At 38.2% G+C, this 14,132-nt stretch overlaps 1 protein-coding gene across 3 annotated transcripts in view; it reads left to right on the top strand.

Moving 5' to 3' along the window:
* Window positions 1-14,132, top strand: part of LOC131436716 (phosphatidylinositol 3-kinase catalytic subunit type 3) — a 508,878-nt gene that overhangs the window by 129,793 nt on the left and 364,953 nt on the right. For all 3 annotated transcript variants that reach the window (XM_058605589.1, XM_058605588.1, XM_058605587.1), the window contains exons 2-3: window positions 562-750; window positions 801-960. In XM_058605589.1, the coding sequence (XP_058461572.1) occupies window positions 562-750; window positions 801-960 (349 nt within the window). The remainder of the gene's footprint in view (window positions 1-561; window positions 751-800; window positions 961-14,132) is intronic.

The raw sequence follows: 14,132 nt of genomic DNA, 5'->3' as shown, positions 1-14,132 counted from the left end.
AGGAGATCGGAAAGCGAATGAGAGTTGCTGGCGGGATGCGTCCTCTCGGCTTGAATAGCGGAAAGCGAATGAGAGTTGCTACCTGAGCGTTTGAGGTTTTAACCACGCAGAAGGTGCACTCTCTGTCGCTGCTGATGGGATCCGTCCTCTCGGCTTGAATACCGGAAAGCGACAGAGAGTTGCTACCTGAGCGTTTGAGGTTTTAACCACGCAGAAGGTGCACTCTCTGTCGCTGCTGGTGGGATGCGTCCTCTAGGCTTGAATACCGGAAAGCGGTATATTTTATATTTATATTTATTTGCAGAGGCACATTAGAAGGAGAACGGCAATCATGTTCGTACGAAAGATTTCTACAACAAATATTACTAAAATTTTCTGTTTTTAATTCTGAAAAATTTCCACCGTTGAAAGTTAGCATTCAAGTGTATGACGAAGAAAAATGTCTAGGTCTACTCGTTTTGATCGTGTCTTTTGACGAAAAATATTAATCGGTTGATGACTAACAAAATTTTATATATTTTTATATATTTTTATAAATTTTATATTTATATTTATTTGCAGAGGCACATTAGAAGGTGAACGACAATCATGTTCGTACGAAAGACTTCTACAACAACCATTACTAAAATTTTCTGGTTTTAATTCTGAAAAATTTCCACCGTTGAAAGTTAGCGTTCAAGTGTATGACGAAGAAAAATGTCTAGGTCTACCAGTCACTACATCGTATAGAAGCTTTTATAGTAGATGGAGGTAATGTCATAGTCATAGAATTGAATTAAAGCTGAAGTTTATTCTTGTAGTTGGCATGAATGGTTGACTATACCCGTTTTATTCAGCGATTTATCCCGGAATTCTATGTTGGGTATAACAATATTTGATTGTGCTGGAAATCAAGGAGATGAAACAATTGTTGGAGGAACATCATTATCATTATTTGGTAATACTGGAATCTTCAGACAGGTAATTATTATATAGAACTGCTGGAGACCGACTTCTGATTAGAGCACAGGAGACTCCTAGTGTTATATACCATTCGACTCAGAATAAGGGATCAAGTGTAAACCAAGTTTTCTGGTGCTAGAAATATGTGTATTACGTATTCCATATTTGATACGTATATCATGGATCTACACCCTACACCACAAAAATGAAGATGGGACAATTTTTTGCACTTACAATGCTTATGGATATCAATGGATTCAATCAAAGTGTATTTTTAAGTGATGAAGGTGAAAGTTATATGTAACAATAGTCGTAGATCTTGATCTGAACAAAAAGAATATTGTAGATTATATCTTGAAAAAATATTGATAAATTTTGCAATGTTCACCTTGGGCCAATAATATTAAATTGCGCATTCTAGCATGTTGATGTAAGGTCCCTGCTTTGAATATATTATATACGAAATACCATTAAAAATCATTCCCGTTCCACACAATTCATTTTACTCTATCACAAGCGCAGTCAATTTTTTAATCGCTAAATTTATACATAAACAGGTTCATGTATGATCTTACACCTGAAAAAAATGTTCAGAATAATTTGACAGGAAAAGTGCAGCTACCAGCTGACAACTTTTATGGTGTGATACATTTTTTGCTTTTCTAATATAGAATGGCTATGCAATCACTGTAAAAACCGACTTTTTAACCTAGGCCCGGAGGGCCGAATGTCATATACCATTCGACTCAGTTCGATGAACGACGAACAAATTTCTAGGAATCGGCTCAACCGTTTTCCACAAACTTAGATTCAAATGAAAGGTCTTATAATTTCCTAAAAATTTCTAGAACATTTTTTTGGATCCGACTTTTGGTTCGGGAACTAAATCGTTATAAGTGAAAAATTATCAATTTCATGAGTAATTTTTATGAACGTTGGTCAAAACAGGTGCAAATCCCAAAAAAATCTGATAAATTCTTCTAGTTTGCAGAGTTTGTTAGTTTGTGGGCATAAAAACGTAATTCGGCATTACTGGTCCCTCTTTTTCCTGTTCCGGAAGCACCGAAAGTAGTGAAGAAAAACATCAAAAATAGATTTCACCTCGATTTCTCAGCGATGCTTGAACCGAAATTTTAATAAATAAGCTGACGATTCTGAACCTATATATATATATATATATATATATATATATATATATATATATATATATATATATATATATATATATATATATATATATATATATATATATATATATATATATATATATATATATATATATATATATATATATATATATATATATATATATATATATATATATATATATATATATATATATATATATATATATATATATATATATATATATATATATATATATATATATATATATATATATATATATATATATATATATATATATATATATATATATATATATATATATATATATATATATATATATATATATATATATATATATATATATATATATATATATATATATATATATATATATATATATATATATGACCAACAAATTTATTTACGATTCTTTATGAAGATTTGAATTTTAGAAACAATGTATTGGTAGTCGAACTTGAATAAAATTCAGCAGAACTTTTTTTAGATTATCAATGGTTTATTTGGTTACAGACTCTTAAGCCGAATGAAAATTTGAATATATATATATTCAAATTTTAAAATGAAATGAATATATATTCATTTGAATCGAAGTTTGTGGAAATCGGTTCAGCGATCTTCGAGAAAAGTGAGTTACATTATTTCACATTTTTGGTGCATATCACCCTGTAATTCCAGAACCGGAAGTCAGATTCAATTGAAATTCAGGACCTTTGTATGGGACCGTAAAGACTTTGATTTGAATTTGAGTTTGTGAAAATCGATTCAATCATCTCCAAGGAAAGTGAGTGACATTGTTGTCACCGTTCCGGTGCAATATTTTCACAATTTTGTTGCATATCACCCTGTAATTACGAGACTGAAAGTCGGATCCAAATGAAATTCTGGAAATTTATATGGGACCGTAAAACCTTTCAATTGAATTTAAGTTTGTGAAAATCCTTTCGGCCATCTCCGAGAAAAGTGAGTGACATTATTTTCACACTTTTGTTGATATACACAAATATCACGGAACCGGAAGTTGCATATAAACGAAATTCCTTTCATGTGAATCTAAGTTTATACAATTCGGTTCAGCCATCTCCGGGAAAAGTGAGTGACATTATTTTCTCATTAATTGCATTAATTTCACATTTTGGTGCATATCATCCTGTAGTTCCGGAAAATGAAATTCAGGAACTTTGTATGGGACCATGAAACCTTTCATTTGAATCTAAGTTTTGAAAATCGGTTCAGCCAACTCCTAAAAATTGAGTAACATTATTTTTACATATTTGGTGCATATCACCCTGTAGTTCCGGAACCGGAGGTCAGAACCAAATGAATCTCAGGAACTTGGTGTGGGACCATGAGACCTTTCATTTGAATCTAAGTTTGTGAAAATCGGTTCAGGCATCTCCGAGAAAAGTGAGTGACAATATTTGTCACACACACAGACATTTGCTCAGCTCGTCGAGCTGAGTCGAATGATATATGACTTTCGGCCCTCCGGGCCTCGGTTCAAACGTCGGTTTTCACAGTGATTGTATAGTCTTTCTATATAAGAAAGACAAAAATGATAGGTTCCTTTGTATCCCAAATTTGGCTAGTGAGATTTATTATTAGCATGTCGGATCCGGTTCCGGAGTTATAGGGTGAAGTGTGTTCAATATTGTACACCGTCACTTAAACCGGCGAAACAAAAAACGTAAAAAATTTCCTGAACTGGTCTCAAAACTACACAAATCGATAGTCATTGTCATTAGGCAACTACACAAACCGATTCCGGTTATCCTGGTTCCAGGTATCCGGTTCCGGAAGTACCGGATGTAGTGGTCATATATACCAAAATGGATCTCACTCACTTTTTTCTGGTTTGACAGATTTCCACAAACTTAGATACAAATGAAAGGTCTTGCGGTCCCATACGGAATTCCTGAATTTCATCCGGATCCGACTTCCGGTTCCGGAGTTATTGGGTAAAGTGTGTTCAATATTGTACACCGTCACTTAAACCGGCGAAACAAAAAACGTAAAAATTTTCCTAAACTGGTCTCAAAACTACACAAATCGATAGTAATTATCAGAAGGCAACTAAATAAACCGTATCCGGTTATCCTGGTTCCCGGTATCCGGTTCCGGAAGTACCGGAAATAGTGGTCATATATATAAAAATGAATCTCACTCACTTTTCTCAGCGATGGTTTGACCGATTTCCACAAACTTAGATTCAAATCAAAGGGGTTCCGGTCCCATACGGAATTCCTGAATTTCATCCGGATCCGACTTCCGGTTCCGGAGTTATAGGGTAAAGTGTGTTCAATATTGTACACCGTCACTTAAACCGGCGAAACAAAAAACGTAAAAAAATTCCTAAACTGGTCTCAAAACTACACAAATCGATAGTCATTATCAGTAGGCAACTAAAAAAACCGATTTCGGCTATCCTGGTTCCCGGTATCCGGTTCCGGAAGTACCGGAAATAGTGGTCATATATATAAAAATGAATCTCACTCACTTTTCTCAGCGATGGTTTGACCGATTTCCACAAACTTAGATTCAAATGAAAGGTCTTCCGGTCCCATACAAAATTCCTGAATTTCATCCGGATCCGACTTCCGGTTCCGGAGTTATAGGGTAAAGTGTGTTCAATATTGTACACCGTCACTTAAACCGGCGAAACAAAAAATGTAAAAAATTTCCTGAACTGGTCTCAAAACTACACAAATCGATAGTCATTATCAGTAGGCAACTAAACAAACCGATTTCGGTTATCCTGGTTCCCGTTATCCGGTTCCGGAAGTACCGGAAATAGTGGTCATAAATATAAAAATTAATCAATGCTCTGTAGGCTGTGCGCTTGAGCGTACGGAAAAAAATTTTGCGCGTCATTTTTTCGTCCAATATACAAATAACTGAAAATTTCCGTTTTCTATTGTTTGTATTGTGTTGGTGTACTTTAACAGTGCCTAGTAATAATATTGAACAAACTGTGTGTAGTTATCGTACGTTACAAGTAGAAAGTGCCGTTGGACACAGAGAACACAGGCAATTGTTGCTTTTTCCTCCTCGGAGGTTTTTTGCACTGCCGTGTTTTTGATACATCGGTCGACGAGAACCAGTCCCGACGGCCGCTTCTAGAATAAGGATTACCAGCTAAGTGTTGTTGTTTTTTTTAATTTTCTCCTACTGAATTTAAATAGCCTTTACTGTTTTCTGCGCGGAGACAATTCCGTGCCATGATAGTGTCTTCTGTTGTTAATCCCCCTCCCCCAGATGATAAAATGGAGATTTCCGCTGACAATAAAATGTCTCGCATTAAGAACTTTCTCGATGGGCTTTCACTCCCGCCCGGGCCTTACGCGGTCTATTTCCGGACCAAATCAAATGAGAAAAAATTAAACCTTTTGAAAATTTCTCACGACTTGACCTCGCGATACCCTACTGTAAAAAGAATTGATAAAGTACGCCCAGACAAGCTTAGGGTCTTGTTGACCAGCTCTCAGCAGGCAAACGAGATTGTTCGAAACGAGCACTTTACGCGGGACTACCGTGTCTACGTACCAGCTCGTGAAGTCGAAACAGACGGCGTGGTTACCGATTCGACTCTGACTTGTGAGGACATTCTTAAGTACGGGGCGGGTTGTTTCAAAGATCCCTTACTTAAGAATGTCAAGATACTGGATTGCAAACGATTGCATTCAGTATCGATTACCGGGGATGGAACAAAATCTTATCCTCAATCGGATTCTTATCGAGTAACCTTTGCTGGCTCGGCTTTGCCTAACTACGTCCTCTTGGACCGGGTTCGTCTGCCTGTTCGTCTCTATGTACCACGGGTAATGAATTGTACGAACTGCAAACAATTGGGGCATACAGCCACCCATTGCTGCAATAAGCCTCGTTGTGCTAACTGTGGGGGTGCCCATGCTGATGGTTCTTGCGGTAAGAATATTGAAAGGTGCCTCTATTGTAAGGAGGATCCGCATGAGCTCTCAGCATGACCGGCGTACAAACTTCGCGGTGACAGAATGAAGCGTTCTCTGAAGGAACATTTTAAACGCTCTTTTGAAGATATGCTGAAAAGTCCCACACCCCCTAAACAGACAACGAACCCATATGCCTGCTTGTCAACTGACGAGAGCGATGCTGACGACCCTTTGGAAGGTACATCTTCGGCTGTCCCTCATAGCTTTAGGAAAAGGAGAAATATATCCTCTCATATGCTCCCTAGTAAGGGTTCGAAGATATCTTTAGAAGAGCCTCGAAAAAAAATGCTCCTGGTCTAGGAAATCTAAACTCTAAGAAGGAATTCCCACCACTTCCTGGGACACCGAACCCCCCAAGCGTCCCTGAAAACCAACAAGAGAACCATCTTGGAACTGCTGGACTTATCAAGTTTTCTGATATTGTGGACTGGATCTTTAAAAATTTGAATATTTCTGACCCTCTTAAAAGCATTTTATTTGCTTTCATGCCTACAGTGAAAACGTATTTGAAGCAGATGACTGCAAATTGGCCCCTTCTTTCAGCGATCGTATCCTTCGATGGCTAAGTCATCCTTGAAGGTTAGGGATTCAATCACTGTCATACAGTGGAATTGTAGAAGTATCATCCCAAAAATAGATCCTTTCAAATTTCTAGTAAATAATCTGAAATGTGACGCATTTGCATTGTGCGAAACTTGGCTAACTTCTGAAATACCCTTAAACTTCCACGAATTTAACATTATTCGTCTGGATCGAGATGATCCCTATGGAGGAGTACTTTTAGGGATCAAAAAGTGCTATTCTTTCTATCGCATTAACCTCCCATCGATACAAGGTATTGAAGTTGTCGCATGTCATGTTACAATCAAAGGCAAGGACATTTGCATTGCTTCCATCTACATTCCCCCAAGAGCCTCGGTTGGGTATCAGCAACTCAGTGATATCATTGAGCTCCTTCCTGCACCGACGTTGGTTTTAGGAGACTTTAACTCACATGGTACGGGATCGGCTGTCTTCACGACGATAACAGATCAGCTATGATCCATGATATCTGCGTCAACTTCAATATGACAATCTTGAATATGGGAGAAATGACACGAATTCCTGCACCACCAGCAAGACCAAGTGCGGTGGACTTATCCCTTTGCTCGACATCGCTACGGTTGGATTGCACGTGGAAGGTAATCCCTGATCCCCACGGTAGCGATCATCTGCCTATCGTAATTTCAATCGCCACCGGATTAAGACCATCGGAGACAATCAATGTTTCGTATGACCTCACACGAAACATTGATTGGAAATGCTACGCAAATTCGATATCTGAGAAACTAGAAACAACACAAGAACTTCCTCCGGAGGAAGAGTACACGTTTTTGGCTGGCTTGATTCTCGACACCGCGACTCAAGCTCAGACGAAACGTGTACCCGGCGCGAAAACTAACATCCGTCCTCCCAATCCGTGGTGGGACAAAGAGTGCTTATCACTAAACGCGAAAAGAACTTTAGCGTTCAAAAAGTTTAGAAAAAATGGAACACCTGATAATTATCGGAGTTACGCGGCGTTAAACTTGCAAATGAAGAACTTAATTAAAGCAAAGAAACGAGGTTACTGGCGCCGATTTGTTGATGGATTAACAAAAGAAACATCGATGAGCACTCTTTGGAATACAGTTCGACGAATGCGCAACAAAAACACCACTAACGAAAGCGAAGAATATTCAAACCGCTGGATATTCGATTTCGCTAAAAAAGTTTGTCCAGACTCTGTTCCGGAAGAGAAGATCTCTCGCGTCACGACATCGAATACAAACGAAACACTGTTTTCGATGGTAGAGTTCTCACTTGCACTCTTGTCGTGTAACAATAAAGCCCCGGGGCTAGACAGAATTAAATTCAACTTGCTGAAAAATCTGCCTGACCCTGCCAAAAGAGGTTTGTTAAATTTATTCAACAAGTTCCTTCTGGGCAATATTGTCCCACATGACTGGAGACAAGTGAGAGTGATCGCCATTCAAAAACCAGGAAAACCAGCTTCCAATCATAATTCGTATAGGCCGATTGCTATGCTTTCCTGTATCCGAAAATTGTTCGAAAAAATTATTCTATTTCTTTTAGATAATTGGGTCGAGACTAATGGCTTACTTTCAGATACACAATTCGGCTTTCGCAGGGGCAAAGGAACGAACGATTGTCTTGCGCTGCTCTCAACCGAAATTCAAATGGCATTTGCTCGTAAAGAACAAATGGCGTCAGTTTTCCTAGACATCAAGGGGGCGTTTGACTCAGTTTCCATAAATATCCTATCTGAGAAGTTGCATCAGCATGGTCTTTCACCAATTTTGAATAACTTTTTGTACAATCTATTGTCCGAGAAATACATGTACAATAACCGGATCGTGGTGGGGTGCCCACCCAGGAGACCTGATAAAGCTGTATCAAACAACGATATTGTTCTTAATGGAATATGGATGCTTCTGCATCCGATCCGCCGCGAACACCCATTTCATTAAACTGGAAAGAATTCAGTATCGTTGTTTATGTATTGCCTTAGGTTGCATGCAGTCGACTCATACGATGAGTCTTGAAGTACTGGCGGGTGTCTTACCGTTGAAAAATCGATTCTGGGATCTCTCATATCGATTGCTAATCCGATGCGACATCCTGAATTCGAAAGGCTTGTCGAGCTCAATTCTCAGACCCGTTTTATGTCCTTGTATTTTAATTACATGGCTCAGAATATTAATCCATCTTCGTTTGTTTCCAACCGTGCTCATTTCTTGGATACTTCTGATTCTACTGTGTTTTTCGACACATCCATGAGAGAAGAGATTCGTGGAATTCCGGATCACGTACGCCCTCAGGTGGCCCCTAATATCTTTTATAATAAATTTAGAACAGTCAACTGTGAAAAGGTGTTTTACACTGACGGATCAAACATCAACAAGTCCACAGGCTTCGGCATGTTCAATCAGAACATCACCGCTTCATACAAACTCAGTGATCCGGCTTCAGTTTACGTCGCAGAATTAGCTGCTATTCAGTACACCCTCGAGATCATTGAAACCTTGCCCAAAGACCATTATTTCATTGTCACGGACAGTCTAAGCTCAATAGAAGCTCTCCGGGCAATGAAGCCAGGAAAGTATCCTCCATATTTCTTGGGGAAAATACGGGAACACATGCGAACTTTATCTGAACGGTGTTATTCAATACCGTTAGTCTGGGTCCCTTCGCATTGTTCCATTCCGGGAAATGAAAAGGCAGATTCATTGGCTAAAGTGGGCGCATTAGAAGGTGATATTTATGAAAGACCAATCTGCTTCAATGAATTTTTCAGTATCTCTTGTCAGAAAAGTCTCGAAAGTTGGCAAACTTCATGAAGCAATGGCGAACTGGGACGATGGCTACATTCCATTATCCCTAGGGTATCGACGAAACCTTGGTTCAGGGGGATGAACGTGAGTCGCGATTTCATTCGTGTTATGTCACGGCTCATGTCAAATCACTACACTTTCAACTCACATCTCCGGCGTATTGGGCTCGTGGAGAGCAGTCTCTGCACCTGTGGCGACGGTTATCAGGACATCGAGCATGTCGTGTGGTCGTGCGTAGAGTATCGTGACGCTAGGTCGGAGCTTCTGGAATCCTTTAGGGCCCGAGGTAGACCGCCTGAGGTTCGGGTTCGGGATGTGTTGGCGAGTCGGGATAGTTCCTATATGCTTCTCATTTACCAATACCTTAAACACATTAATATACAAGTGTGATCCGTTGTATTTGGCATAGAAAATTTTCCTTACTCTTTTCGAGACTAAGAATACTCTTCACCTATAGGTTCAACACCAACATCCGCCCGATTCTCTCAATCCCCGTCTGTCTACCATCTTTATCGATATTAACAAGATCTTTTTGCTGTTACTAACTTTTTGCTCCCCTTTCCCCAGTCTCTTCACCATCTCGATGTCAACTAACTAAATATTTGTAGTTATTAGTTATTTCGTTCCCATACCCCTCTTTAACAATCCGTTTTCCACAACAATTACTTCTCTATTTTTTTTTCTTCATACCATTCGGCAACATCACCATCATTGCCACGGAAAGCCGCTCCAGTCGATGATTAACATGCGGGCCACCCACCAGGTCTTCGCAACCTGGGGTGTTTTCGGCGGACCCACTGAAGGATGCAGCAATTTGTTATAATTTTCTGGAAATTCTACTTCATCTTCCTTCCATAAAAGCCCAATCTCATACTGGCCATTTTCATAACTAAAAGTATTTTCCATAATACTTAGTGATCTTTCTTCAAGTTTCGATACAAGCGGTTTATTTGTAAATTTTACCCCCATATTTTCAATAAAAAAATAAATTACTTGGTTCGCCTGTTTTTCTTCCATACAATACCCACCCTAGTCTTATTTTATTGGCAATAGGGTCGTTAAATCTGCCAGATTTAGATTCAAAACTCTGAATCATGTAAGCATGAGGTAAACCAAGTAGTAATTTTGGTTTGCCAACTTTATATCCTTCCAACTTCAAGTCGGATGAATAAGGATACCGTTTCTTCAAGTCTGCAATATTAATCGATTGAGACGGTAAACACATCTTCTCTATTGTCCGTACATTTCTTAGCATGTAGGATCGATTGCTAGATCCGGTTATACGCGCCGAGACCTCTTCACTTTCATCATCCTCTTGTATTTCACCATTTGACCAGGGACAATGGCCTTTTTTTACCCGCCAAATTAATATCGTTTTTGACTTCATGCAATAGTAAACTTACAGAAAAAATAAAAAAATGCAAGAATTTTAGTTCTTGATTTTCCGTTACTTAACGTAACTGGAATTATTTGGTAATAAACTCCATTATCTATTTTATTGTTATGATTAATCTGATTATTGATATTTGGAGCATTATTTTCCTTGTTCGTTTTGTTTAAAGTTTTCATGAAATGCGGGGTGGTGATTCTGTTTACAATTTCCGATATTGCATTGCCGAGAAAATTTACAATCTTTCTTAAAGTGATTGGAAAAATTGCAGCCATCGAAACAAATTTTATTTTTTGATAAAATTTCCGTTCGATCTTTAACGCTCATCTTCTTAAAGACCGAACATTCCGTAGTTTTGTGATTTAGATCACAAGTAAAACATTTATATCGTTTTTGTTTGTTGTTAAATTTACCATCTAATTGAGCGAATACACGTTCTTTAGTTTTGGGTTTTATTGTTTTTTCTCTTTTTTCATATTGCAACATCGTCGCAAGCCTTTTATGTGGAATCAGCCAATTGCAGAATATTTCTAAGGTGGGTGAACTATAGACAGAATCATCTTCCTCTATATCAATTTCATGCTTCAACCATTGTTGATGAAGATTGGTAGGAAGTTTGGCTGATAAATCTTTGATCCATAAGATAATCAATTTGATCTAAAGCTTTTATATTTATTGCTAGGTTTTCGACTACTGTAATAAACTCGATCATTGTTTTGGGGATGTCTAAAGTCGGACTTTTAATTGCAAGCACGTTTTTCTGTAACCCTTCATAAATTTGGCGAACACTACCAAATTATTGTTTTAAAACTTCCAACGTTTCGTTGATCTAACAACGAAGGATCAACTAATTTTAGGGCATCCCCATTTAAATATTTTTGGAGTCTTTAAAGATTTTCTAGATCCGAAAACTCACCTTCCTTTGTAGTTTCTTCGAAGGTGGTTTTAAATTTAGGCCATACTTTATATGACCCATTATAGTATGGCAGTTCCATCATAGATTGTCTCGCTATGTTTTTTATTAATTTTTCAGAAGAATCCACTCCTCTGTTTGAATCACTCACACCAGATGGACCTGGTAGAATGAATTCATTTTTAAATGAACTGAGCATTTCAGAAATTGCATGTCGTTGTACTTTGAACTTTCGTTTGTTGTATATTTAATGACCTCTTTTTGGGCAATTTTCATTTTTCTTATATAAAAAAGTATCCATTTACTTGCCTTGCTGCCAGAGATGTGACTTTGATCCAACCGTACGTCGAATAAAATTTCTGCTCGCCAGCCTTGTTGAGCCGGTAAATTTCCTGTCCGTTTGAGAGTTTAGGTTGCCGACAGTCCGTCGGATTCGATCACCAGCGTCTGCACCGGTTGATCAACAGCCTTGTTGAGCCGGTATTTTTCCAACTGTCCGTTGGAAAATTTAAGTTGCCGACCGTCCGTCGGATTCAATCACCAGCGTATGTGCCGGTTGATCACCAGCCTAGTTGAGCCGGTAATTTTCCAAATGTCCGTTGGAGAATTTAGGTTGCCGACCGTCCGTCGGATTCAATCACCAGCGTATGTGCCGGTTGATCACCAGCCTAGTTGAGCCGGTAATTTTCCAACTGTCCGTTGTAGAATTTAGGTTGCCGACCGTCCGTCAGATTAAACAGATTCTGACAGTCCGTCGGTTCACCAGCTCCGTTGCCGGTTTGGTTTGCACCAGCCTTGTTTAGCCGGTAATTTTTCAACCCGTTGGAAACTTAGTTTGCCGACCGTCCGTCGGATTCTACTTGATAGGAAACAGCTATTCTGTTAAGATTCTCACCATTTTTGTGAGAATCTGTTACTGTTGAGTTGTTCCTCTCTGGAGCCACCATGAAAAACTTATTGTCGTGAATACGACTTACTTTACTATGGGGTGCCTTTTCAAAATTTACCCTCTGAGAGAAAGATATGTTTTTGATCGTGAATATCTCTTGTTGTATCTAACGAATCAAGCTAATTTTTGCTACATGCTATCGAAAATGTGATAAAATTTTTATGATAAAATTTTCAGTTGTGTGACATAATCTCAAATAATTCAAACTTAAACTTTTCTGAAATGTTTTTTATAAACGAGTATCAAAGAGGATAATTCATAAGGCGGTTTGCCTTTCTCGTATTTTTCAAGCTCCTAGCTCAGTGAGCTGTGAAAGGATTTATATGATCTAACTACCAATAGAATCGAAATTTTTCAACTTAAACGTGTATAGCAATAGCATTGAAGTATTTCAATAGTACACTACTGAAAAACCTGTCTTATTTGACCCATGTCAACACCAGCCAATCAGAACGCGTTCTGAGGAAGAGAACAAAATATCTGCTGCTGTACAACAAATCGTTCGAGAAAAATGTTCCGAACAGTGCTTAATATCGTAGTGAGTTCCAAAAAATTGGGTCTCCTGAAAGGCAGGAATGAATCCCGTAAACCATCCTGATAGTTTCTTTCAATGAAATGCAAATCCAAAATGAAATAATCGACATTAAAATTCTATATGCTGCTATTTTTATAGCCGTTAGGACCGCCCATTAGTGGAAAGGCTACAAACGAAATCACGTGAAAAGAAACCACTTCTTCGCAAATCGAAGGTAAATATCCTCAGTTTTGTGCAAATCTAAAACAGTTTGATTAGATTTGTGTACTTTTCGCTGTGTGAAATTCACAGTAATCGATATCAAGTAAAGCCTTCTTTGTTTTTGCGAAAAAGGGGAATGCGTGCATAATTCATACAATTGATCAACTAATTGATATTCGGAAGTGTTAAGGAACATGTCAGTTGTTTTCGTATTCACGACATCCAGGTATGTCTCTGACATTACCCACCCGCCTTTTTTTCAAGAAATAAAACTGCTGGACTATCCGTTTAATTTGGTGTCTAAAATACTACTGATTTATTTTCAAATTTTTAAGGTTAGTTTACACTTTTCTTACATCTATGTTAGTTCCACTACATTTTATGTATACATTTTCCCCTTATTGGAGAATCTTCAGATAGGAAAGAGTATCGAGAATTTACCAAGGCGGTTCAAAAGAGTTGGAGATGAAGTGAGAGTAAAGAAGAAAGAAAACGGGGAGTGATGTGCAATTCTCTTCTCACCACTCGATTGAGAACCAAGGCTGGTTAATATAATTCGGCTTAGATCCTTTATTGAACAAAAGCGGACAGACAAGCCTGCGCGATTAAGAGAATAAACACTGAAACATACACATCCTGCGTAAAGATAAGGCGGGCCTTTTTTTATGACCCTAATTTCGACATGAAGTCGATCTAGCTTAACAGACATTATCT

This window comes from Malaya genurostris, chromosome 3, assembly GCF_030247185.1.
Source record: "Malaya genurostris strain Urasoe2022 chromosome 3, Malgen_1.1, whole genome shotgun sequence".
In the NCBI taxonomy this organism is placed as follows: domain Eukaryota; kingdom Metazoa; phylum Arthropoda; class Insecta; order Diptera; family Culicidae; genus Malaya; species Malaya genurostris.
The sequence above is the reverse complement of the archived record's forward strand: the minus strand, read 5'-3'. Positions and strand labels throughout refer to the sequence as shown.